This window comes from Plectropomus leopardus, chromosome 13, assembly GCF_008729295.1.
Source record: "Plectropomus leopardus isolate mb chromosome 13, YSFRI_Pleo_2.0, whole genome shotgun sequence".
Classification (NCBI taxonomy): Eukaryota; Metazoa; Chordata; class Actinopteri; order Perciformes; family Serranidae; genus Plectropomus; species Plectropomus leopardus.
The window spans coordinates 28,689,155-28,715,354 of NC_056475.1; the positions used below are offsets into that span (position 1 = coordinate 28,689,155).

At 37.4% G+C, this 26,200-nt stretch overlaps 1 protein-coding gene across 5 annotated transcripts in view; it reads left to right on the top strand.

The window, feature by feature from the left end:
- The first annotated feature begins 2,522 nt into the window (after positions 1-2,522).
- Positions 2,523-26,200, top strand: part of LOC121952329 (HMG box transcription factor BBX) — a 32,872-nt gene continuing 9,194 nt past the window's right edge. For 3 of the 5 annotated variants that reach the window (XM_042498927.1, XM_042498929.1, XM_042498932.1), the window contains exons 1-11: positions 7,367-7,452; positions 8,832-8,909; positions 15,907-16,078; positions 16,222-16,479; positions 18,710-18,914; positions 19,000-19,067; positions 19,227-19,301; positions 20,599-20,679; positions 23,452-23,517; positions 24,679-25,534; positions 25,640-25,772. In XM_042498927.1, coding sequence (XP_042354861.1) covers positions 15,920-16,078; positions 16,222-16,479; positions 18,710-18,914; positions 19,000-19,067; positions 19,227-19,301; positions 20,599-20,679; positions 23,452-23,517; positions 24,679-25,534; positions 25,640-25,772 — 1,901 coding nt within the window. In that variant the 5' untranslated portion in view covers positions 7,367-7,452; positions 8,832-8,909; positions 15,907-15,919. Of the gene's footprint in view, positions 2,612-7,366; positions 7,453-8,831; positions 8,910-15,906; positions 16,079-16,221; positions 16,480-18,709; positions 18,915-18,999; positions 19,068-19,226; positions 19,302-20,598; positions 20,680-23,451; positions 23,518-24,678; positions 25,535-25,639; positions 25,773-26,200 lie in introns of those variants that run through there. The other 2 variants (XM_042498928.1, XM_042498931.1) reach the window with 2 other exon arrangements.

Sequence of the window (26,200 nt, forward strand, 5' to 3'; positions counted from 1 at the left end):
GTTAAATTCTACATCTTTATATGTTACAGTTCCGGCTGAAAATGACAACAGAAATAAACTAGTTTGCCCAATTTACATATTTTTGCAACTCAAAACCGTAGCCAGTTTTCTACCCTGAAGTGACTTTTGTTGTAAGGGCAACGTTACGGTGACTTGTTCTATGTATGAAGCTCATTTGGATAAAAAACAAAAACATTCAGTGGGTCCAAAAAAATCAGGCTCCCATTCATTGTCTGTGGAGCAGCTTCAGACTTCATACCCGAAAGTTTGAAACTTACTTCTCTGGTTTGAAACCTGAAAAAATCATCTTGATTTCTTTGAAAAACACGGGAAGTGACATAACAAGAAATGGCCCAAAAATATTATTAGTTTATATATATATATATATATATATATATATATATATATATATATATGTATGTGTGTGTGTGTGTGTGTGTGTGTGTGTGTGTATGTGTGTGTGTATTACTGGAAAAATTGTTTTAAAAAAAGGAAACAAAACAAAACAAAACAACAAAGAAAAAGAAAATGACCTCAAGAAAGTACTCTATGATGTAATTTTAAATACATAAGTAAGAGAAATATGAATATACACCCCCCCCACCCCCCACCCCAACCCCCCATTTTTTTTTTTTTTTTTTGTCAATATCTAATAATGCAACCTTACTAATTTCCAGATAATTTCTTTGTCACCTTTTTCCTTTCTTTTTTTTTTTGTTTTAAAATACTCGTGAAAGGCACAAGAAAACCAATGTGGATCCAGGTGTCAAAGGGTTAAGAAAGAGAAGCTCATGTTCGTAAAAATTGATTGAACCATGGAAATAACATATTGGTATTTTTCTTTAATTTAGGTGGTGTTGACCTTTAATGTTTATTTTATTTGGCATACCTTACAATAAAGTTTTATTTTTAGGATTTACACCAGTGGGAGACTGCAGATTCTGTGTTAAATCATCTGCTCTGCAAGTTATGTAACTAATGTGAATATTCTGTTTATCATTTGATTGCGACGCTCTGGTCTTTTTTTCTTTTTTGAGGAATTCAGTTGATCACCTCTTACTGATAAACTGATACAATCAATCAACAAGCAGGGTGCTCAGAGACACTTTAACCAAATGTATCAAACTTACAAAAGCAGTTAACAGTTAAGTCCCCTTTCATTTTAGGAGAAAAAAAACCTTCTCCATTTTTCTTAACCCTTTGAAACCTGTGCAAATCAAGTCCTTTCAAGAACATAAGATGAAGGCAATGAGTTATTTGACATCAAATCACCCAAAATATCAGCAAAAGTGACCCAAAAAATGACCTGAAAAACTGTGGGAGAAAAAAGAAAAGAACAGACCGGTATTTTTTTTTTCTCAAACATAATTTTAAATACACAATTACAATTACGTTTTCTATAGGGTTTCTTATTTCTTGCAGTTTTCAGGATATTTCTTGCCAAGTTGCTCATTGCTTTTTTTCCCCATGTTTGGGGAAATAAATCAAACCAATCTGCTCAGGGTTCGGAGGGTTAATGTTTGGGAAAGGTGTCTAAACCGAACACAAAGACAGCTGATGTCAGTCCAGGTTTCAAAGGGTTAATTACGGATATATAGAGATAATAATCTCATTGATATTATAATCTTGTAACTTCTCAATTCAACTTCAGAACAAACAAGAGTGGATTTTTTTCCTCATAATTCTGAGATAACCTTGTCAGTTCAGAAATATGGGCCTTTTTTCTGTCTCTAAAGCCTTAGAAACCTGGGCAAATTGTTTGGATATCTTTCAAAGACATGAGAGAAAGGCAATGAGCAACTTCAGGAGAAATTATCTTAAAATTAGCAAATTAGTAAAAAGTAGATTGCTGAAAATTAGCTAGCTAAATAAATAAAAAATGAAATAAAAACAAAAGTTGTTTTTTTTTTTTTAAGGAAATGACCTCCCTCAAAAACTGATATATAAAAATATAATATAATATATATATATATATATATATATATATATATATGATAATGATAAGTTTAAAAATTACTCTCTGGATATTTTTTTACTAGCTTTAAAATATCTGGGACATTTCTTGCAAAAGTGCTCTTTGCCTTGTTTTCCCGTGTTTTTGAAAGAAATCAAACCAGGGTTGCTCAGGGTTCAAAGCTGTGAAAGGCACTCAAATGCAGCACGAGAAAAGTGCTGTCTTTTCAGGTTTCAAGGGGTTAAGTGAAAGCATTACTCTTCCAAAAGATTAGACAGGCTGTAGTAGCATTTTTTTAGGGGATTAAAAATACATGAAACCCCAGCAGGTCAGTGTAGTTCCACTGAATACCGCGGAAATTAGCTGATATTGTCATTATGTTATAATATTTAGGCCTGAATCCAGCACACATGTCCTGAACATTATATTTGAGGACGTTACACTAATCTCAAAACACTAGAATATAACGCCGCCTATCATTGGTTAAATCCAACTGTCCATCAAAACGAGCGTCCAATCACAGACAGCAGTACATGTGACTGGGTGGTATTTTCAATGCGTACAGTATGCTGCAAAACTGTTGATAATTTCACGACCAAAGCTTTTAAAAGAAGATTTAAGCGAATAGCTACACGTTTACTACACAGCTGCTGACAGGTATGTACACTTAAACCGCCGGTATTCATTTCTGTAACAATTTTTTATCAGTTATCACGCACACAAACACCCAGGAAACAAGTCCGTAAACTGAGATAGACTGTAACTAACGTTTAGGAAATCGTTTTCGGTGTTTTCAGATTGAGCCGGCACATTTTCGGTGAGCTTTGTCAGGGAACAGTGCTGTGAGGTAAAGTTAAGTCAGGGATGTTGTTAGCAAGTACAGGCCAGTCTGGGTAGGAGCACTTTGCAAACCGGGGGAGGGGAGGGATATAGCTGAGATGAGAATTTTCTCCCACATCGAGGAAAACGAAAGTGGTTTCTATAGCATTATATGACTGAACAAGTGTGTATTTGTGTCAGATTTAACGAGTTATGGTGTCACTTTGGTGGGTCGGGGTCGTTTAATGTGTCGCCTTCGCCGACAGTAACATTCATCATCTCGTGAAGTGCTGCGTTTCTGTACCGCCGTCAAAGCACGCAGAATAACAACGACCACTTCCGGTTTACTTTATGAAAATAAAAGTATTGATTTGAATAGTTGATGGATGCAGATAGTATTTCGTGTAAATATTTCGTGCCATTAGGCCCGGTTCTAGACGACTTTGAATAAGGGGGGATGGGTCGGAAGTAAGAGATGTTGGTTGGTAGTATGAGTTATTCTTAAGGACTGTATACCTAATAAAGCGAAATGAGCGTCTTCTCTCAACTAGCAATTTTTGGTTCTCGAAACCTTCTGAGAATAGTGCAATGCAACCTGTGCAGTGTTTTAGTAATGTTTTCAGCAGCAAGTTTTTTTTAAGCTACCAGAATGTTCTTCTTAAAGTTAGGCTAACATTCTCTATAAACATAAAAAAACATTTTTTTATTCAGTTTGGAGTATTCAGTATTCAGTTTCAGTTCAGTAGTATTCAGTTTTGTTGGAACATTAACTGCCAACTGGGTTTTTAGAGTCTGAGGACGTTTGGGGATTAGGCCTGACCTCAGTATGGGGGTGTGGGGGAATCTTCCCCCAGAGAAAATGTTTGTGATAAACAAGCTCAATTTTGTGCTTTTTCATGCACCATGATATTTAACGTAGGGCCTGCAGGCCAAATTTGACCCCTGAAAGGGTGCCAGGTGGCCCCCCAACCATTTTCTAATTCATATTAAAAATGAAGTGATTCATACTGGGGATTGATTTAGTACTTTTAGTATACACACAGCGCCAGAGTGCATAAAACAGCATTAAAATAGAGCTTGTTTATCAGCAAAAAGTGCAAGTGGAAGATCCCCTGCGTTCCCCGGCATAGGTCCTAGCTAAGCCCTAAATGGTACAAATGACCGAAAATCCTAGAAACATCTTGTAAACCCTTGAAATGTGCTATAATTCTAGAAACGTGCTAAAAGTCCTAAAATCTTTAAAATGTTCTAAGTCCTAGAGTTGTCCCAAAATTCTAGGAATGTCCTAAAATCCTAGAAACATGTATGCTGCTGCTACTGGCCCCTGGCCTCCTGTCATTTCGCAAAAGTGGCCCCCAAGCAAAGTTGAGTATCCCTGCTTTTGTGATGATAACCATTTAAAGTGAGAATTTTTTGGAGCTAAAGGCCTATGTTTGGTGTTAGTGTGGCAGGCAGAACATTTGGGGTACGTTGCGTACCCATGCCTATAACTGGCCTAGCATGCCAGTGTGTGTAATATTTTCCTAAAATAGGCTACATTTTAACAGGTACATACAGTGTGCAGCAAAATTGGGCTATTTACTAGACCTCAGAGCCCTAGATTTACAGCATGTCATTTGACTTAAATTGCAAATTTGCTCCACTTAATTAGGATACTGTACAGGATTAGAAATTAGCACCAGCCACCAGCCAAATGCTGGTAAAATATGCAAATGGCTGCTAGTTTTGCTTCATCTACCACCCACAAAAACAATGGTAATCTATTGAGCAGCTGGTAGATTTTGGAATTTGGTAGCCACAGTGGCAGGTGGACAAAAAAAGTTAATTTCCAACCCAGATACAGCATCAACCAGGTCTATGAATAGATTATTGAATGGGCCTAGAGGGTACAGGCCAGGGGCTCAATGTGTCAGGGGCCCACTGGCATTCACCTACAAAATGTCTCTCAAATTCACTCAAACTGATCATAATGAGACTCAAAAAGACCACAGAAAGAGACAATAAGAGACCAAAGAGAGGAAAAGGAATTGCAAAGAGACATAAAACAACCACAAAGAAGATGACATCATTCATCTCTGAAGGGAAATTACATTTTTTCATTTTCAATTTCAAATTTTTTTTCCCTGTTGTTACCAGAAAACTTCAAATAAAAGCCTAGTCCCAGTTAAACTCCTAGTTCCTTTTACTAGCCGAGTGTGACAACACATTTTCACAAATAAAGGCCCGACTCAATGAGAAGTCTGGTCTGGTTGCCATGCAGTTCATTTTTATAGAAGTTCTTTGGATGTATGAAACTGGGTTGTTGACTACCTACAGTACTAGAGGTTAGTTAGCTGTTTAGATCATTCATATGTTATGTGTATATATGTTTAAATGGGCATATGGACATGCTACACACATGGTTAGCTCGTTTAGATTCTCCACAATTCAATCATCAATTAATTTTACTAAAACATGAGCATCAGAGAAGAAGGTATTATCAGCATAGTAAACAAGAAAGATGCAAAAAATAGATAACTAGATGTATAAGACGTTCAAAGAACTATATTCATAATTATATATTTACAATTATTTTACAGAGTTATTTTCACTTTCTCTTTTTTTATTAAACTTTTCTGGACACATTTTAAGATTATTGTATTTTTCACAGATGTATTGCTAACATTTGGCACATTTCTTTTTATGTTGTTTATTACCTTCTTACCACATTTTTAAAGAAAATAAAGACAATTCTGGTCTCGAAAGTTAAATTAAATAATTCAATTGTATTTCCATCTTTGCTGAGCAAGTTTTATGTGAAAAGATAGATAAACGCCTGTCCCAAATATAAGCTTGTTGTTTGGGGATTTAAGCAAATAATGGCCTGGGCTTGTAATTAAAGCTTAATGGTACTTACATGTTAGCTTACGCACAGGCCTGAAATTCACATACATGCACAAACAGGACCTAGAAACAGGCATTCAGTGGAGAGATGTCAGAGTGAGGGGGCTGCCCATAGACAGGTGCTACAAACAGATGGGGGTTCAGTGCCTTGTTCAAGGGCACCTCGGCAGTGCCCAGCTGACAACTCTCCAGCTACCAGTCCACACTTGGTCTGTTCGACCCTCAGTTCTCTAGCCAAGTCCCGATGGACTGAACAACTGCTGGCCCGAGACACAACAACCAAAAAGACAACAAAGAGATGCAGAAGAAAAGAAAGAAAAAATTAGACGCAACACCACCCCACAGTCTGTGTGTTTTGCTCCTGTGTAGGAGAGGTGGTGGGGCTTTGTATATTGGTGCCCAGGAATTTTTTGTCTCAATATCTGCCCGTGACCAAGATGGGCCAGGTAGTAGGCTATTATTTCAGCACTGCGCTGGTCTCGGGTCTCTTGTCTCTTCAACTCCAAAAGATGTAGCAGGATCAAGGACAACATTTCATTCTTATACTGTATTTAAAAAATGAATCTACCCTGTACCTTATAATGGGCTTAAAAGCTATAGTCCACTGGGTGGTCTGTGGATGGGATGTCAGGACGCCAGCATTTTTTTACTTTTTTTTTAACAAAGATGTTTTGTTATTTGTTACATTTGCTAGTATTGATACCCTTAATATCTGTCGGTATTTTTACCTATTTTAAGTTTGTATTTTATTTTACGCTTATTTAAATGTATATTTTGCCTTGTGTTGTTTTTATTCATTCATTTTAACTTAGTGTTTTTTATGTCTTATGTAAAGCATGAATTGCCTTCTGTTGAAGGGCCTTGCCTAAATAATTTCAACACCAGGCTTAGCCAACGTTTGCTTATGCATATTTGTTTGGGATGTACTTTTGAAATGTAATAGAAGTGTAATATATCTATATCTATCTATCTATCTATCTATATATATATATATATATATATATATATATATATATATATATATATATATATATATATATATGTAACCACTTCGTAATCACCAACATTTTGATAGGTAACTGTAGTTTAATTTTTTTTTCAGTAACTGATTATGACAATCACATTTATTTTGTAATTTAACCTCTAGAAAGCTGGATTGACATCGGTTTTCTTGAACTGTGTGCAATATCAAATATCAAAAAAATTAAAATTCCAGAAAATTATACTTATTATTATTTTAATTTTATATTTAAAAGGATGTTACAGAAAATAAAAGTATAAGTTTAAGTTTTATTCTTTTTAATTTTTTTTAGCCCTTTTGGGGTCTTTTTTTATGCTTACTTTCAGGTATTTTTTTTGTAATTTTTAAACTTATTTATTTCAAATTTTGGGCTGTGTTTTGTGAAGTTTTAAAGGGTTAAATAAGCTAGGTTAAACAACACTATGTATATGATGCTTTAAAATACATTTAGGGCTCCTGATACAATGTATAGGACAAGATTTTATTGCGACAAGCATCACCTTCCGGCTTGGATCAAATCTGAATCCGTTCATACTCATTTAATGGGCATATGTTTACCCGAGAGTAAAAGAGGAACCTATTTGCAAACGTTTTTTTTTTTTTTATTTTGGTGAGAAATCGCCGTGCTTCCGGTGTGCGCATGTGTGTGGACGGGCTTGACACAGCTGTGTTGAGTACAGCCAGTGCTGAACTGTTATGATGTGTCAATAAGTTAAAAAGGTGGACGGCACCAATGATGAGAGCTCCCCCCCGCTTCTTGAGCAGGATATTAGAGGTATGTCGACACATTAATGAGGCGCTCATGACAGAGAACTTGTGCTTTGATTGATTTTCAGTTAAAACCCGGTCGCTATTTTTTCAACCTCTCAGTCAGTCACTCTGAAAAATTGTTATTATCGCTGCTTTGGACATGATGTCCGCCTGCTGGCTTTTCCTTCTCAATTTGTTTGTTTCCCATCGACATTTCATTGATAAGCGACGATGTAAACCATACACAGTTGTCACTGTTAGTGTGTCGCTTGACGCTAAATATTTCCTCACTCCTGTTTGACATCGCCGTGTAAAATAAATGGCAAAGCAACTGTTTCACAGTGAGGTGGTATGACTTGCCTCCCCCCTCCTCCTCTCTCTTCCTATCCGCATCAAATACAGCCTCGTTGTATGTCAACGAACAGTTGCAACTGCGCAAACAACTATTTCGCTAACAGTTTAGTCCGCGAGTTTTACCAGCAGCTGTTCAAGAAGCTAATAGTGTTTCGGAAACCATTGCATGTTAAAACCGTGACACGTCCAGTTAGCAGGCTGTGGAGCTAGCAAGCTAACTAGCTACTTTTATTCCTAGTAACAGTGCTAGGAAATGGAGCCACTGCCCAGCAAAACATTGTCCACAGATGCATGTGCCTGGACAGAAAATCCCCAGTTTAATTAATCATTGTGGATGTTTTTTTCCTCGGAGTGGGGAGACATTTCGACGACATTGTCATCGGAGAGTTTGACAGGAGTGAAATATCCCCACTACTGTACTGTACTTGGGGTTTCTCCTCCAAACCAAAGCAAGATGGACTCTCATTCGGCTTGTCTGTCTTGTCAGGGCTCAGATCGACATTTTGCACGGAGATGAAAATGTGTGCCTAGAGGTGGGAGCACATTAGGTAGGCAATCGGGTCGTTTATTTGCATGCCTCACACATTTTGTGCTGTTATTGTGCGTGAGAAGCTCGATACAGTAGCTCAAGACTTCACTCCCGAGACAGACAGTCCGATCGGGCATCAGCAGTTTTACCTGAACTAACGTTTAAACCTCTGCGCAGCAACATGCTCACTGTAACTGCTTAATTTAGGCTGTGTAACGTTGTATGAAATGCATCCAGTGGTCGCAGGGTTTTTGGCCTACATGTTTTGGTTTTGGCCACAAGGGCGGATCGACTGCGCGATTGAAGTGATCAGTAATCAGATCAGACAAAATGTCCCACCGTACTTTGAAGCTGACGAGGTCTCGTGCTATACGGTGTCAATCACTAAATGCTCTATTAAAGTTGATTTGCACGCATTTTTTCTCTCTCTCTCTCCTGCAGCCCGAGCTCACGTTGTTGGAAAATTGTTGCAGAGATGACAGTGTAACGCATGACTGAGAGCAGTGTCTTGTATTTTATAGGTCACCGTCATTGCATGACAAAGGCTGTGGCAGATTCATCTTCATCACTCATACAGCATTCCCATAGTTTTTTCTTCAGTAAGTATCCCCTTGTTTTTTCCACTCAACATTCATAAATACATACACTGGCATCACGTCTGGGTGATGTCCAGAGGAATACATGGGATCATTCATTCATTGATTGCTAATTTCATTTGTGTCATGTTAAGTGAACATCCAGAACAAGTGAAAACATGTTGAAAAATACAAACCGCCAAAGGAAAATATACAGAGATGCTTAATAATGTTCGTTAATTCAGCTGATCTGTTTATGTGCAGAACATTAACCCTTTAAAACACCTGATTCCTTTCAAAAACATGGGGAGAAGGCAAGTAGCAGCTTAACAAAACATGGCCCAAAAATTTGCAAAAATGTAATATGAAAGTTACAAGAGGAATACTTAAAAGTAAGCGAAAAAAGTAGTTGTTTTTTTTTAAAAAAAAAAAAAAAGAAAGAAAGAAAATGACCTTAAAACACTTAAAATAAATATGTTTTAATTTGATTTTAATTATTTTTTATTGTTTTCTGTAACAGATTTTTAAATTTAATTTTGTTATTATTTTAAATTATATTTATAAAAAATAAATTATTATTATCATTAAATTATATTTCTAATTATGTTTTCTAATAATCATCATCCCCTCTTTTTTAAATCAAATTGTTGGGTAATTTTCTCATCACCTTTCACTAATTTCCTGCAATGTGGGACATTTCTTGCCAAGTTGGTCATTGAGAGTAGTTAAACTCATCACATAGGTGCAAGGCTATTGAAAAACAGATTACATGAGGAAAAAGGTAACACCTGCACATTTACTCCATGCCACACAAGTTTATTCAAGACATTTCAATCCTACTTGGGTCTTTGTCAGGTTAAAAAAGAAGAATTAAGATCCGAGTAGGATTGAAACGTGTTGAATAGACGTGTGGCGTGGAGTGAGTGTGCAGGTGTTACCTTTCTCCTCATTTAGAAAGAAAACAAAACAAGTCACTTTGCTCAGATTTTAAATGGTCAAATAGCTTGAGAAAGGCATCTGAGCGCAGCACATGAAAACTGATGTCGATCCAGGCTTCAAAGGGTTAAAGGGATGGTTCAGATTTTTAAGTGGGGTTGTGTGGGGTACTTACCCATAGTTAGTGTATTACATACAGTAGATGTCAGTCGGCACACCCCAAGTTTGAAGAAGCAGACAGGAGTCCAACATGATAGCTAAGCAGTGTACTTCTGTGGAGGGGTCAGCAACAAAACATATTATAGCCACCCAAAAACATCCCACATAAAAAGGTCTAAATCAGTTTGAGTGTATGCTGTATTGAGAGGATTTTCACCGCTTTCCATTGGACAGCCTGTTTCAACACGGAAGCTGTTCACAGCTTTAGTTCCCCATCTACGCTCCACCATATTTTATTGAGAAAAACAGTAATTTTAGCTTGCTGAACACAGGAGCTGCTGGTCTGCTGCTGCCTCAATCAGTTAGTTTGTGTTATTGTGTGACTTTGGTGAATCTAAACCAACCCTATTAAAAGCCACAGTCGCACAATAACAAACAAACTAAGTGATAAAGGCAGCGGCAGACCAGCAGCTCCTGTGTTCAGCACTGTTAAATCACTATTTTTCTCAATGGAGTCTGGCTTTGAAGAGAACATAATAACAGCTTCATTTCCTTGTTGGAAATCACCGTCTGATATTTAGGTGAAGCAGTGAAAATACCTTCACTATAACATACAGTTAAACTGATATCATTTGTTGAAGTGAGACTTCTTTAGTTGGCTAAATTACATTTTGTTGTTGACCCCTCCACAGCAGTAGATTAGCTTCCATGTCAGACTCCAGCCTGCTTCTCCAAACTGGGGGTGTGCCGACTCACATCTGCTGTATGTAATACGCTGCTTATGGATAAGTATTCCATACAAACCCAATAAAAATAAACTAAACTATCCCTTTAAAATGTGTAGCTAATAAAGAAAGCATTGCTGGGACAGTGTGCATATTTTTTTACAACCCTCTCTTGGTTTTGTTAGAGACCTCAAGTTGAACACATTGTATTGATGTGAGAGGGGCCGTAGTTATATTGTGTCATTATTATACTGAATGATGTAACAAGCACATCTTCAGTCCATTATAAGACCCTCGAGAGTGCAAGGATCAAAGACACACTGCCCATAGAGCAAATGCAATTATTGCACTGTAGTGCTCCCTTAATAGTTACAAAGAAGCCTTCAGTTCTCCAAATTATTTATGTAACTTTTTCCTAAAATGCGGTGACATGACAGAATCAATGAAATATTTCATTTATAAATCACTTTACTAAATCACTGTTTACTTGATCGCTTGCAGCAGTTTTTAAGGTATGCAGCTAACTGACCACAGTCTGTTGTGACTTTGTTCCTTTTATCTCTTTCACAATAAAAACTTGCCAAGGAGGACTCTAAGAAAGCACAGAGGCCATTAATGATCTTTTAGTGTCTTGTAGTGGACAGTGATAGAGACGATTGTGTTTCCCATTGGTCAATGAGTAATAGAAGCCTATTTTGTCCATATGCTTTTGTCAGATCAAATCATTGTGATGTTTTCTTTCCTCCCACTGACATTTTTTCACAACTGACAACAGAGATTATGAATTTTTCCTGAAATTCAAACTATCCAAAGAAGGAGGAATTAACACTTTTCTTACTAAAAGAACAAGGTTAAGACAAAGACTTGAGCTGTGTCACTCCATACTTTGTCCCCCACATTCTCTCTCCACCATTTTATTTGACAGTCTGAATTCTTAGGCCCAATCCCAAACTCCACACTCATGAATTTACTGACTTTGAGGTGCATTACCGCAAAGTGTGTGAGGGCTTAGGGTTGTCCCACTGTCAAATCGTCAAGTGCTTGAGGGCTCTCCCGCCGACTTTTTGAGCCCTTTATTCACACTTTCCATAAGTCTGCGTTTCTGCAGACTTTGCCTGTGGGACTAACCCACAATTCAAAATGTTGTGACGTTAAAACGGGGTTACCAGGGGAAGCCCCGAAGCATTTAAAAAAGAAAAAACAAACGGCCACAGTAAACAAGGCTGACCGGCACATGGGTTTTCAGCCTGGCATGTACATTATATGAACATGCCATATGAACATACTCTGCAATTACAAACTGAATTATCCAGATTAAAAAAAAAAAGTGTCATAAAAAGTTCCAGAAGCCAGAGACTTAAACATACAAACCCCCCCAAAAAATGAAGAAAACAAACAAAACCCCTGAATTAACATTTTACAGAAAAATAAAACAAAAGGTAAGTTTTTTTTAAGATTTTTTTTTTTTCACTTAACGCTAACTGTCCCATAATGTAATAAAGCCTATTTGTCAGATGTGAAAATGACAGTGGCGTGGATGATGCAACAACAAATACAAATTTAAAAAAATTCTCTGTTTGCCACTCAGTGATGTCTGATGAAAACACCAGCCAAACACCACCAAATCCAATGTAGTTGGATCCGGAACAGTGTTCTTGAACTACTTTATAAAAGTAATTAACATACAATAGTCAATGTAGTTAAAGGTTGCACTTTTTCTGAATATCCTGTCTATGGTTTCATCAGAGGATGACCTAAATTTTCACAAGTGATACATTATTGATGTGTCAATGCTAGCTGACAGATTTTGTGAAAAACTAGTTCTAGGTTTAATTTGATTAGGTCTGTTTACATTGCTCTGGTCTCATTAGCAAACTGCTAGATGTCATTCATTGCCTTTCAGCTGAGATCAACATCTTTTCATGTAGTATGGCAGGACAAATAAGTATAAATGTTCGTCTTAAAGGAATACCTCATCCACGAAATGACCATTTGTAAATGGTTCGTCATGTTGTGTTGCCTTGAATTTGTATGAAAACTTTGTTTTTCTCGCATTCCTCCATGGAAAATTGCATACACATTGATTTATTGATTGATGGGGGATCGTGTTAACCCACAGTAACTATATCAAACATCCGATAACAAACTTTTACACAAATCATGCAGTATAATCCAAGTCTCACTTATCTAGTTGTGTTCAGTTCTTCCAAAAAAGATGCTTTTTTGCTTTTACTATTTAAAACCAAACTCCAATAAAGGGATTGTTTTTTCTTTAAATGCATGTGTTTTGGAAGTATAAAGAATATGACTGAATAAATGAGACTTAGATTATACTGCACGAGTTGTGTGAGAGTTTGTAGACGGATTTTGGGATAGTTTGGCTGTCATTAATGGCTGTCCCAAATCAGTCAATAAATCAATATGTTTGCCATTTCTTTGGAGACATGCGAGAAAAACACAGCCTTCAAGGTAGTTCAAGGTAACACAGCATGACTAAATGATTTACAAATGGTCATTATGTGGTTGAAGTATTACTTTTAAGTTTGTGGACACTAACTTGCATAAAAGCAAATCTTTAATTCCCATGATATTTTTCCCAATGTATTTAAATTTTTTGTAAAACATTTCGATTTTTCTCCTACACAATCAAAGCTTTGTGAAACAGTGTTATCTATTCTGTCCACTCAAAACGTCACTAAACTTAGCACAAAAATAGAATCTGCTCAGTTTAACATTACATTGGTCATTTTAACCTCATTTCTGCAATTGTGCTAAGATAACAGTAGTTACTCTCCTCCTTCTTCCACAGCTTATAGTGTTTGTTAGCGGTATTTTTCACGTGTATTGTTTTTGTGTTAGAAGTGTCAAAAATGCCCATATGTTGACATTTTTATCCAACAGTCACAAATCCTGGTGACTGCAACTTCACCTCCTGTTGCACCTTCATAATAAGAGCGCTCAAGTGTGTAGAAAAACGTGAATAAAGATAATTAGAAGTGGGCTTGATTGTAATGATTACTTTGCCCCCCCATTGAGACTTTCTCATTGGTGATTCAGTGCAGCTCTGTAGTAACCTTGCAGACCATGATTCAATAGTGGGCAGTGCCGAATTCTAAATCTAAGTCAGTACTAAGTCCGTCTGCTATAAATGACCATCCTTTGCAGCTCTGTTTCATGTTACTCATGGGTCTCGCAGTAAGGGGGATCCTCCAAGGCAAGTTGAGGGAGAAAATTAACATAGTAAATTAAGGCTAATGAAATAATGGTCAGTTGAGGCATAATTTGGCTTCTCCACTTGCTCCCTTGCTTATGTTAAATTAAACCAAATATAGACAGAAGCTGCAATTGGGAGGTTGAAAGGGCCTGTTACTTTTAAATCAAGCCCACCTTCTATAAAGCCTTAATTTGACAGAGATCAGCCCCCATTTTGGTATTAATAATTTTCAAAGATCAACTAATTTTAGTAATTTCTTAGAATTGTGACAGCACTAAAAAGCACATTTAGACTGAATTAGTTATAGATCTGTATCTCAGGATCAGCAGAATTAGAATTTCCCTCAGTATGATCAAAATCAGAAATAGTTTATTAATCCCCAGGGGGAAATCGTGGTTCGTTACAGTCACTCTGATGCCAGCATGGAGAATTATCGCAAGTAGAAATAAGTGCAAGCACAAGTATGTCAAAATATAAATGTAAGAACAGAAATACAGTAATAGAAAACAGTTTGTACAATATTTAAATATCTTAAAAAATAAATTTGTAATATGCTAAGTATGTAAATGTGTAATCTAAATATAATGAAATACCGTAATAGATATTAGCACGAATATGTGAATATATAAATCATGATATGGACACTGTATAAAGTGCGTAAAATATAAAACTGTGCCTTACAATACAATTTATAAAACTAATATGTAAGTCCAAAATATACAAATTAAAATGTGTGTGTAATGCTACACTGAACAACTGAGTTGTAATTTTAAGATGAAGTAAAATGACGTTTCATTAATGACCATTATTTATGTTTAATATTACTTATTGTGGATGGTGCAACAGTGTTGCTGGATCTGTATGTTGATGTGTTGTGTTTCGGGAGTAACGATACAATCTGATTGATAAATCGATTCAGTGATCAACGATCCAATATTATTGATATTTATTATATGATATTTAGTGAAAACATCAATATATATCGTCATCTTTAAGATTCTCCTTTATGTTGAAATTCCCATGGCTTTCTATGGTCTCTGGAATTGCATGGCAAAGAATAAGTGATTAACCCCCCCTTTTCTAACTGCTTTTCTAAAGTAATCCAAGTGTCCTGAAGCTCCGACGTGCCAAGTTGTTTCGAAAATCATAACTGGTGACGTATTTTTGGCCTTGTTGTAGCCCGTAGCTCTAAGTGTGGGAGCTGCGTTAACGTATGCACGCTTGCAGTATCTGCACGTCAGTGTTTACATGCTATCCGGAAGCCTCCCCACACACAGTTAGCAGCAAGCAACAAGTCCCTTGTCTGATTAAAACCACTGTGAGTGGGGAGGCTTCTAGGTAGCATGGAAACACTGGCATGTAGATGCTATGAGCTCTTGGAAACTTTGGACAAGCAGTATGGAGACAATTTGTGATTTATTATGAATAATTTTAATATTTGGTTACCATTTGCTTCAATTGTTTGGGAGATGAGTAAAACGCCTTTCCCCTGTGAAACTCCGGCAGTGTTTTAAGGACCGACTTTCCATTGGCATGAGGGTCAGGAAATAAGAACTGAAATTTCATTTTTGAGTGAACTATCCCTGTAAGTTTATTTAGACGTTGATACAACCTAATTGCAGGAATCATGAAGAACAAAGTTCATTACATATGCTGAACTCCTTTTAATGGCTGTACTTAGAAAAAATAGGAGAGGACATCATTTTTTATTATTTTTTTTTATTTTATTTAATGGAGCAAGGTGTAGTCTAAACAAATGAGTTTTAAGTCTATGAAGTCAAACAGCCGTGATTTTGTTGAGCAGTTCAGCAGTGGGGCCTGGTTCATGGTGAGGGAGTACTGGACGGGCTTAAACACTAACTAATTTGGCAGCAGGTATCTGCTTCCATTATAAAAAATAACTAAAATATGCACATTAGGATGCATGTTTTTATTGTGCATGTTTTGTATATGTTCTTATGGTGTGCCTAATCTTTTGGTTTTTAAGGTGCGGTAGTACCATGAAGGGTGGAGGAAGGGGTAAGGAGCCACCTGTTGCAGGCGAGGTCACTGGTAAGCGCCCCAAGCGCAAGTGCCTGCAGTGGCACCCACTTCTCTCCAAAAAGGCTCTGGATTTCTCTGAGGAGGAAGAGGAGGAGGATGAAGAGGAGCTGGAGAAGGTGTGTGTGTTTGATGGCTTGTCAGGCCATTTAACCATCTCTTTCCATGAACTAAACAACACATCGGTCAGTCTATCACATAGACAGGACAGAAAATAACCCTACAGCATTGCATCTGAAGGTTTTTATGAATGTGTTCTCAGCAGCCAGTGCTGTGTGGCCAGGACCAGGGGTCGCAGGTGCAATGTGGAAGCACAACAGAGGAAGTGGAGGAGGACTCGAATGAACAGCGGGCACGGCGGCCAATGAATGCCTTCCTCCTCTTCTGCAAACGCCACCGCTCCCTTGTGCGGCAGGAACACCCTCGCTTAGACAACAGGGGGGCCACCAAGATCTTGGCTGACTGGTGGGCTGTGCTGGAGCCCAAAGAGAAGCAGAAATACACTGACATGGCCAAGGAGGTGAGAACGCTTTCTGACACCTGCTCCTGTATTAACATTATTTCTAACTCTCTCGCACAGTAGGCAGGTTTCGATTATAGGTTTGCGCAAAACTTAAGGGATATTTTCAACATGTCAATAAAATTTACTTTGAGTGATGTTATGCAACTTCTCTTGCAATGTTACATTCCAAAAAGCATGTTGATGGATGTTCAAAACATCAGCAGGTTTATTTCTATTGCAGCTAATGCACTAGTCATTATTTCCAATCAAAGGCGACGTAGGCGTGTTGCGCGAGCAATAATGTAAAGGCAAGCCCCTTATGAGAGCGATCATATATGAGGGATTTCTGGTTGGTGATAGTCCACAATTTCAGATGAATTGTAGATTTCAAACTTCCGGATGATCAACTCAACTTTTGAAGAGTTACGTGATGCAATAACACCTCTCTTGTAGCACCTGCAGCATTATGAGGGAGCCAGTTCCTACTGACAAGCACATAGCAAAAGCATCATCTGACCCAAAAAAAAAGCAAAAAAACTGTGTTTCCATTGCAGTTTTGTGAAAGATGGCTTTTTGGAATCGCCTGAAATACTACCGCATGCAAGCATAAAAACTTTATTGGAATAACTGGGAGTTTGTTTCAAAATTGAGGTGTTGGCTGTTGAGGTGCATATTTTCATATTCACAATTTCAGTTTATGCAGTTTGAGATTTAATGGAAAACCCGCCTGGAGTAACTTGACAATTTGGAAAAGTATTTTAAAATTTTAAAGAGCTGGTGCAACTTGGTCGGACACACTAAACGTGTGCAACGTCTCTTTTACAGCATAGCAGACATTCCAGTTATAAAGGTTGACATGTTGCATTGGTACCCCCGTGTATTTCAGCTGTTACTGCGAGTGCAGAGGTTGATTAGAGTTCCACACCAAACCTGGAGACATTTGGAGAAGTTATTTCACATGAACAATTTCTATAATTGTTTTATTTTCTGTGGTTTGAAGTAGGCAGGTATACAATTTAGTATAATTCTAAATGAAGGCTGTCTGAAATCAATTCCTATATATTATGAAATGCAGCGTATTAACTGTCCGCCATTTCAACCATTTGAAACCTGAGAAAATAGGCTTAATTCCTTTCAAATGCATGTACATAAGACAATGAGCAACTTTACAAGACTCCCGAAGCAGCAAGAAATGAGTTGAAAGTTACAAGAAAAATTACCTGAAATTAGAAAAAATAGAAAAAACAAAAATGAAATAACACAAACAGGAATGAAAAAAGCTAAAATAAAACAAAAACTCATATTAAAAAATATAGATTTTTGTAACCTAATTTTACTTTAAATATATAATTTTTAATAATTATGAATTTGTCTTAATAAGTTTTTCTAGCTATTTGATTGACAATTCCCTAACCCTCTATCTTTTAAGCTGATTTTCAGATCATTTTCTTGTCGCCATTAATTAATTAAAATTTATTTAAATTTATATTTATATTAATTTATTTATATTTTTTTTTTCTTTTCTTTTTTGCTATTTGCAGGGCATTTCATGCCAAGTCGCTGATTGCATGTTTTTGAAAGAAGTCAACCAATTTGCTGACATTTTTAAGGTTCCACTGCTTATGTGAAAGACGTCTAAATGCATCAAAAGAAAACTGATGTCGATCCAGGTTTCAGCAGGTTATTTGACAATTTGAAAGCGATGCTCTGAATCAGAAATTTATAGAAAATGATCTTTATGTTAATGTACATTAGTGCCTCAGAAATGTTTATGATGGAATGAAAAAGAATAGCGTCCATAGCATGTACACACATTTGGTAGATGTGACGATTACTGTCAACACTACACCTGATGATGCTAACAGACGATGGCTCATACATGTCTGAAGGACCCATTATCAACGCTTTTATTATGTAACAGCTGTTTTATGGGCAGAAGTGCCTGAGGGAGGGATTTCAGTTCAGACGAATGACTGTTGGAGGGTTATTTGTTTATGTTGTCAATCTATTCTGATCAAACCACACCCACACAGTCCTAATGAAGCACATTAGCAGATTTTTTGACTATTAAACTCTGGATAGATAACACCAATTGATGTTATTTTTCCAAACTTTGACTCTGATTGTTGCTTAATTTGCCATCAGTGTGTAATGTAATAGTGAATTACATTGTTTTAGATTTGATGTTTTAAAACCAGGGGCTTTAAGATTTTTCATGCAACCAAATCTCTCCTGTTTGTTCTTTCAGTACAAGGACGCCTTCATGAAGGCAAACCCCGGCTATAAGTGGTGTCCCACCACCAGCAAACCAGTTAAGAGCCCTTCCTGTCCGCCTGTCAGCAACCCCCGCAAAAAAGTTTGGTCCTTCTCTTCCAACACAACCAAGGACTCCACCACTGCCAAAAAAGTGCCCAAAACTGACAGCATGCCACAGTTAAACTTTGCCATGGCAGGTTTGTATAAGAAAAGATTGTTTGTTCAGTGACAACAAGACAAAATGTTGGATTGTTTTTTGTCTTGACTGTCCTTCTTTGTCAGATCCTACAAAGATGGGAGGCCTTAGCATGCTGCTGTTAGCTGGGGAACATGCCCTCACAAACAGAGAGGTAGGTCACTTTTGGAGGCCACCCTTGTAATGCAGCTCTTTGGTCACACTAATCACTGATGCCAGTATCTCTGTAGCAAAAAAAAAGTGTTGTTAAATTATGTTTTGATTTGTTGAAATTTAACAGACCATCTAACCCCACTGTTGTTTCCCTCTTTAGATCCCTTCCAGCACTAAACCTAGTTTACCTGACACCGCCAGCGAAGGGAACTCATTTCCAGGGGATGAGGAAGAGGTGTGTCCTGAGACCATATTTCTCTTTCCTCTTTGATCTGTGTATTTTAGACGAGATACTCGAGGTTGTGTTATCTCTCTAAAGCAGGATGTACACAACTGTTTTTACAAACTAAATAATACCCAGTCCTGCACATGGTGTGCTGGAGTTGCTAGTGGTAGAAAAAAAGTACATTTACTCAGGTACTATGATTAAGTACAAATTCAAGGTACTTGTACTACACTTGAGTATTTCGATGTTACTTGCTTTGTTACTGAATACCTCAGATTATTGCTTAGTGAACATTACATACACTGACAAGCATTGTATTTTATGTCTCCATCTGCTGGTGGGCCATCACAATAAGAATATGTATACTATGATGTTAATTCCACTGCAGAGGAGATTTGAGAGGCACTAAAAAAAGTGGATATATCAATACAAGTATCAGTTATTGGCCAAATAAGTTATTATATATCGGCATATATGATATTGGCAAAAAATTCAATACCATGCTTCCCTACTTATATTATAACATATGCTATTCTGAAACGGGACATTCTACATGTGGTTAAACTGACAAACTGGGCCACACTGATCAAATATGTATCAATGCATTGCCTATTTCTTGTATCAAATGTTTTCAGAAATGTACTGCTTAGCTTTAAGATGAAAAGTTGTGACCCAGCTGCCATGTTGAAAATGCCTAAACAAAGAACATTCTGCCGGACAGGTCACAAGCTTTAATATTTTACAGCTAAACAATACACTACGTTATGTTTCTGAGAGTTTGCTCCTGACGGTGGGCAGTGTTCACAAACCTCCTTATTTAACAGCTAAACCGTACACTAAAATATGTATCTGAACATACATATGAGGTGATAAATAGTCAATGCAGTAACAGAATCTTGATTGATATTTGATCAGCACTGCCTAGTGTGACAGTTTGACTGCAGTTTATGAGCAGTGATTGACATTATTGACAGCTGCATTAGAAACTCCTGGGCTCTGATTGTTTTTTTTTTCAGTGGGCTGATTTTAACAAATGCCATTAGAGGAAAAGGTGCAGGAGGAGGGACTCTTTTTTTTCCTCTACAGACTATCGGCTGCATATAATACATACTGATAAAGTGACAATTTCAGCAAATATGACAAAAAGTTATTTTCATAAAATTGAAAAACAGCTTTTTGCGTGCTTTTATCATTTTCCCTGAAATTGATGACTTGGATGGCAATTAGCCGAACCTGTTTTAAAACTGAATTATTATTAAATAACTTATAATGGAATTGCCTTGTTCCCCCCCGTTTGATTCCACAGATGTTGTCTGGGACGATACCAAACAGAGTGCCTGACGTCACTGAAAGCAGGGTCGAGTCTGCCCTTTCCCCTCTGGCAGAGGTAGGACTTCAGTTCAATTCTTTAATGATGCACCAGTTATCAAGAGTGAGTTTTTGTCTACAAACTTTCGTGTTACACAACAATTTAAATGTACAGAGACAACATTTAAGCATTTGCTTAATTTCTTTCAAAAAGGCAATGAGCAATAAAAAAACCCCTCAAAATTAGCAAGTAATTAGGAAAAAGTACAAGAAATTATAAATACAGTTTTTTGTTGTTTTTTTCCTCCAAACCTTTTTTTTTCCAGTCTTCTAATTCTACTAATTTCTTGCAATTGGTATAACATTTCTTACTAACTTTTTCATTGCTTTTTTTCTCATGTTTTTGTTTGAAATCACACGGGGCTCCTGTTAGCTCACCTGGTAGAGGGGATGCCTCATGTACAGAGGTCGTGTCTTTACCACAGCGGGGACCTGTGGACCTTTGCTGCATGTTATTTCCCCTCTCTGTCTCCCCCTTTCATGCTTAATCTGTCCTGTAAATAAAAGGTATAAGTAAAAAATAATCTCTAAAAAAAGAGAGAAAACACAGTAATTTGTTCAGGGTTCAAATCCACGAACAATGTCTGAGAGCAGCAGCAACATGTTGCTATATAAATGTTTTACAGCAGACATTTGTCACAGTGGTGTGAATAACAACATTAAATATGCCATTTAGGTGAACAACATGTCCAGTGTAATTTCCTTTAGTCATTGAAAATTGACAAAATTGATTTTAAGCAATCATATTACTTTTTGGTAGAACCCAAATCACCACTGTCTAATCAGTAAATGGCAAGAAAATGACCTGCATTGCAAGTTTAGTGCCACCCTCAGTAGAAAATTTGAGTTTTGCACACTACATATCACAAAATCCAACAGGCAAAATCAGTTTAGCTAATATTGTGCTTTCAAAAGATGAGTTAAAAGAAGTTCAACTTTCAGAAACACACACAACAAACAAAGCACTACGGGCATGTACCACTGTCTGAGAACAGTGGGTTAGTGGGTTACCTAAACTTTTTGATGTTTTGGCTATCGTGAAGCTGGCTAACGTTTAACCATCACCATGGTAACCTTTGCTGCCATGCTAACCTGCAGTGAAGCAGTTTAATATTGCATTTATGTGATGCCGAAAGGTAGTAGTTTCCAAGTTCGGAGGTCATTCTTCTGACTTCAAAGCCACAAAGAAGATGGGTTGCATTTTAATGCTAAGAGAGTTTAAAAAAGAGGTTAATAGCATTTTTTAGTTTATTTATATATTTATATATTATTTTATTTTTTATATATTATACCATATAACAATTAACATGATCAAAAATTTATATTTAATACGTGAATAAAAAAAAAGTTTCTTATCATTGATGTTGACTTTTGCCCGCCATGTTTATGCATTTGTGATGTCAAGTCGGCAATTTGTGTTATAAAATAAAGTTGTCACCAGTGTTAGTATACTCTCCTGGCATGCTTACTAAAAGTAAATGATAGCTACTAGGAACAAAATAATGAAATATATATAATATTTTTACCACCAATTGTTGACACTCTTTCCATGCTTTCTGCCATTTCTGATGACCTGAAACGTCACGCAAACGTCACAACTTGGCAAATCAGGTATCATCAAAGTTTTCCAATTTCTCACTCGCAATAATGACTTTGGAGGGCCGTTCATGTGCTTGTAACTCGTAACTTGTAAATACAGTAAATAAGATATTTCCGAGGAGCACGTGAAGGCAGCATAACTTGAGAATCAGATCAAATCCTAATCCTGACAGGGACAAAAGTTTACAACGAACTGACAAGTCAAACAGTACAAAAGATATTTTCATAAATCAGTTGAAATTCTTTGCTGCTGCAGGCTTTCTATGTGTGCTCACTGATTTTCAAACAGAGCTTCAAACAGTCACAAAGACAGTAAACCACACTTAATCAGTCCGTAATGCCGATTATAGCTGCGTATTAACAGCACAGTTTCTTTCATCCTCACAGGGTTTCTGACAGCATCAATGCTTTTAGACTCTTATTCCATCTCCGCAGTTCAGAATAATATGTGGAAACTTGTGATGATGAGTGGAAATAAAAAGTACACCCTTTGTTGTCTTTTATTAGAAAAACAACCCACACACTGTTAATAAGCCCCATGATAATACATGCATCATTTTACCCAGATAGACCTCATCAGACAGACATTAACTGCTTTTCTTCTCTGCTTTTGACAGCAGACACAGAATAGCATTGCATAGTCATGCCCACACATATCTATAGTTTTATAGTCTCACTTTTAATAGTTTACATTTTCATATTTGGTTCCAGTTTTGTAATTATATTGTATAAATTCCACCTGCTTGAATATCACTTCATGCTGTCGCTATAACCAAATTCTCCAGCAGATGTCACTGTTTCATCTCATGTTGAACCAAGTAATTACCTTATGGTTCTGATCAATATGCCTGTAACTAAAAGCTCCATGTTTTCAAGTGAATGTGCTAATATCTGTATTATTTTCAAAAATATGAGAAGTCGGCAATGAGCAACTTTAAAAAATAAGCAAGTAATTAGTGCAGGAAAATGACCTGAAAATTAGCACACACACACACACACACACAAACACAAAGCATGAGAAAGTTGAGTGGAGGTGCAGGCCCCAGGTCTCTCCTACTGTAACAGTTAACGCAGTGGTATTTGTTGTAGAAATACATATTGCTGAACAGTCGCAGCATCTACAGAAATCTGCGCAGTGTGATCTCTGTAAAAAACACAGCAAATAATAAACCCTGTTACTGTATGTCCACAGTCATCTCTCTCTGCGGCACCTGAAGGAAAACCCTGCAGACAGTCCGCTCTCTTCCAGCTGGCTGAGGTAAGACATTTCACAGTTTGCACATAGTTGGACTTTAATTATCAGTTATCTTTACCATCAGAGATTTAAAGATTGTAAAAATGTTGACCATGTTGACAAAGCTGACAACGATGCCTCGTATATGAGTGTGAAACAACAAGAAAATAGTCTGTTGGCTGCAAACAAACATTGAAGTTTTGTCATGTTTAAGTGATGAAAGCAATTAACCCTTCTTCATTTTTGAGAATTTTGGCTGTGTTCATGCATATGGAATACATTTTGGCAGGATTGTGTATTTTTGTTTAATCAGCTCAGCTCCTACAATACATCTAAAATACACTGTGCAAACAGAATTGTTACATTCATTCTGTTAAGTGCCATCAAAGAATGAAAACATGAATTGTATTATTTCTGGGTGTCATTTTGGGCTTTTGCCTTGGAATTAATCATTTTTACGATTTTTCACTTCATGAAGTCATTTTTTGCCATATTTGGCATCAGGAGAAAATATATGCTATTTCCACTAAGTGCAGTGTCACAATTATTGTTGTGGCAAGTAATTGTTATATCCCAGACTGTGATCATAGTGACATCATGACAGAAACCTGACATTTAAAGAGTTGAAATTTTGAAAACTAGTTAGTATTTGATATTTATGATCAGGACTGATGCTATTTAAAAAAAACTCAATGAAAGAAGAATAAAATATTAATGCATAATATTTTTTAAAGATTTAAAAAGCGCATTTTGTAGAGGGATACGAGTGTGTGTAATATAAAAGCGGGCCCTAAAGGGTTAAATTAATTGTTTGTTTAACAATGCCAATGTGGTGACAGACACAGAAAATGTCATATTGCAACTGTGTCTTTCTCTCACCGGATTCTGTGTCATATGACACATTATCACTAATGCTATCATTAGATCCACACACAAGTGTATAGAAATATCTGCCTAGAAAATATATAAGATTTATTAAGCACACACTAAAAAGCAAGGTTTTATTTCAGCCATAGGAGGAATAAGGTATTCAGTCATAGCAATAAAAAGAGACAAGCTTACAATATGCAATTAGCAGAAGCTTTGATTCATTTTGAATTATAGAAATGTATTAAGATATATTAAGATATTATTAGGAGCAAAGATTGTTGTTAAATGTTTAACATGTTTTTTTTTTTTCTTAAGATGTGCTTAGCATCTGAAGCTGGAAAGATGGACACAGTGGTGTCTCCGCCTGAGGACAGCTCCTCTACAGCCTCTCTCCAGCAAACTCCTGTCAAGCCAGAGATCAAGGAGGAGAAAGCAGACAGTGACCAGTGTCCTTCCTCCTCACACACAGCAGCCCCCCCACCTTCGCTCTCCTCCGTCTCTTCTACCTCCACTGATGCCATTCCCCCACAACTCAGCAGCCAAAACGCACGTGTCAAAAACAAGAGCAAGAAGAAAGAGGCGGCCAAGCCGAGCGATAACGATGAGGCCACCTGCTCTGTGAAGAAGATCATCAAGAAGTGCAACCATGGAGAATCAAACATGGACAGTGTTTTCAGTACCATTGAGGCTGTGGCTAAAGGGGCCTGGAAGGACTCAGAGGAGAAGCCCAAGAAGAAGATCCAGAGCAGCCCTACTGCTGGGAGCTCTGCTGTGCCCAAAAAGAAGAGCAAGCCCAAAGTCAAGACTTTTGTCAAAGAGAAAGAGGAGGAGATGGAGGACGACAGCGGGCAGTGTGGACAGCACAGTTCTTCTGAGGTGGAAATGAAGGAGGAGATGACCGTCAGCCCCAAGACTGAAGCAGAAGAAGCAAGTCCAGGAAGCACAGACCTGCGGGGCAGCATGGCAGACGGCCATCCCTCCCCCTGCAGCCCCTCACCTGCAAAACTCAAAGAAGATGACAAGGGGAAGGAGAGGTCGAGCGAAGGGGCCTGCGACTCCAACACAGAGAGTCACGGCTCCAGGAAGTCGGAGCGCAGCTGTAAAGGCGCCTTGTATAAAACGCTTGTTTCTGAGGGAATGCTGACGTCACTGAGAGCCAATATCGACCGAGGTATCCATTATGAGTCAAAGGCACACTGATTCATGAACATAGGAGGCATAATCTATATAGTTGATGTTTTCCTGTATGTGTGACTTGTTGTATGTGCATCCACAGGTAAAAGAGGTGCTTTCCGAGCTTCTGATCATGATGCAAACTGGAGCGATGACAGCTGGGCAGTTTCTCAGATTGGACCTAATAACCCCAAGAAGCTGAAAAAGTCCAAGTCCAAAGATGAATGTTCACAAGGGTGAGTCATGTTTCCTCTTGTTACGCTGTTGTAGCTTTTTGTGTAACACACAGCACAGTCATTTTCCAGAGTAGAGATGAAATGGCTCATTTTCTTTCTTTTTTTAAGTGTCTATATCTTATGTGAAACATACTATGGAAAAACTGAAAAATCTAGTACTACATATTGTTCGCACATCCACTGAACTCATTAAGCACATTACTTCTTCTTAACCAACCACATCCATCAATAATCACATTTCTTGGATTAATATACACTGAGGTGATTTTTGCATAGCTAATTTTCTGAGTAGTGAGCACATACTTACACAGTTGCCTTGCAGAAACCAGTCTGTTTCTGGCTCTAAAGGCATTCAGAAAGGACTAGAGAAGTTTCCTACTGTCTGTGTAAATAACTTAATTACTAGTGGATATCGCAACTGTGGAATG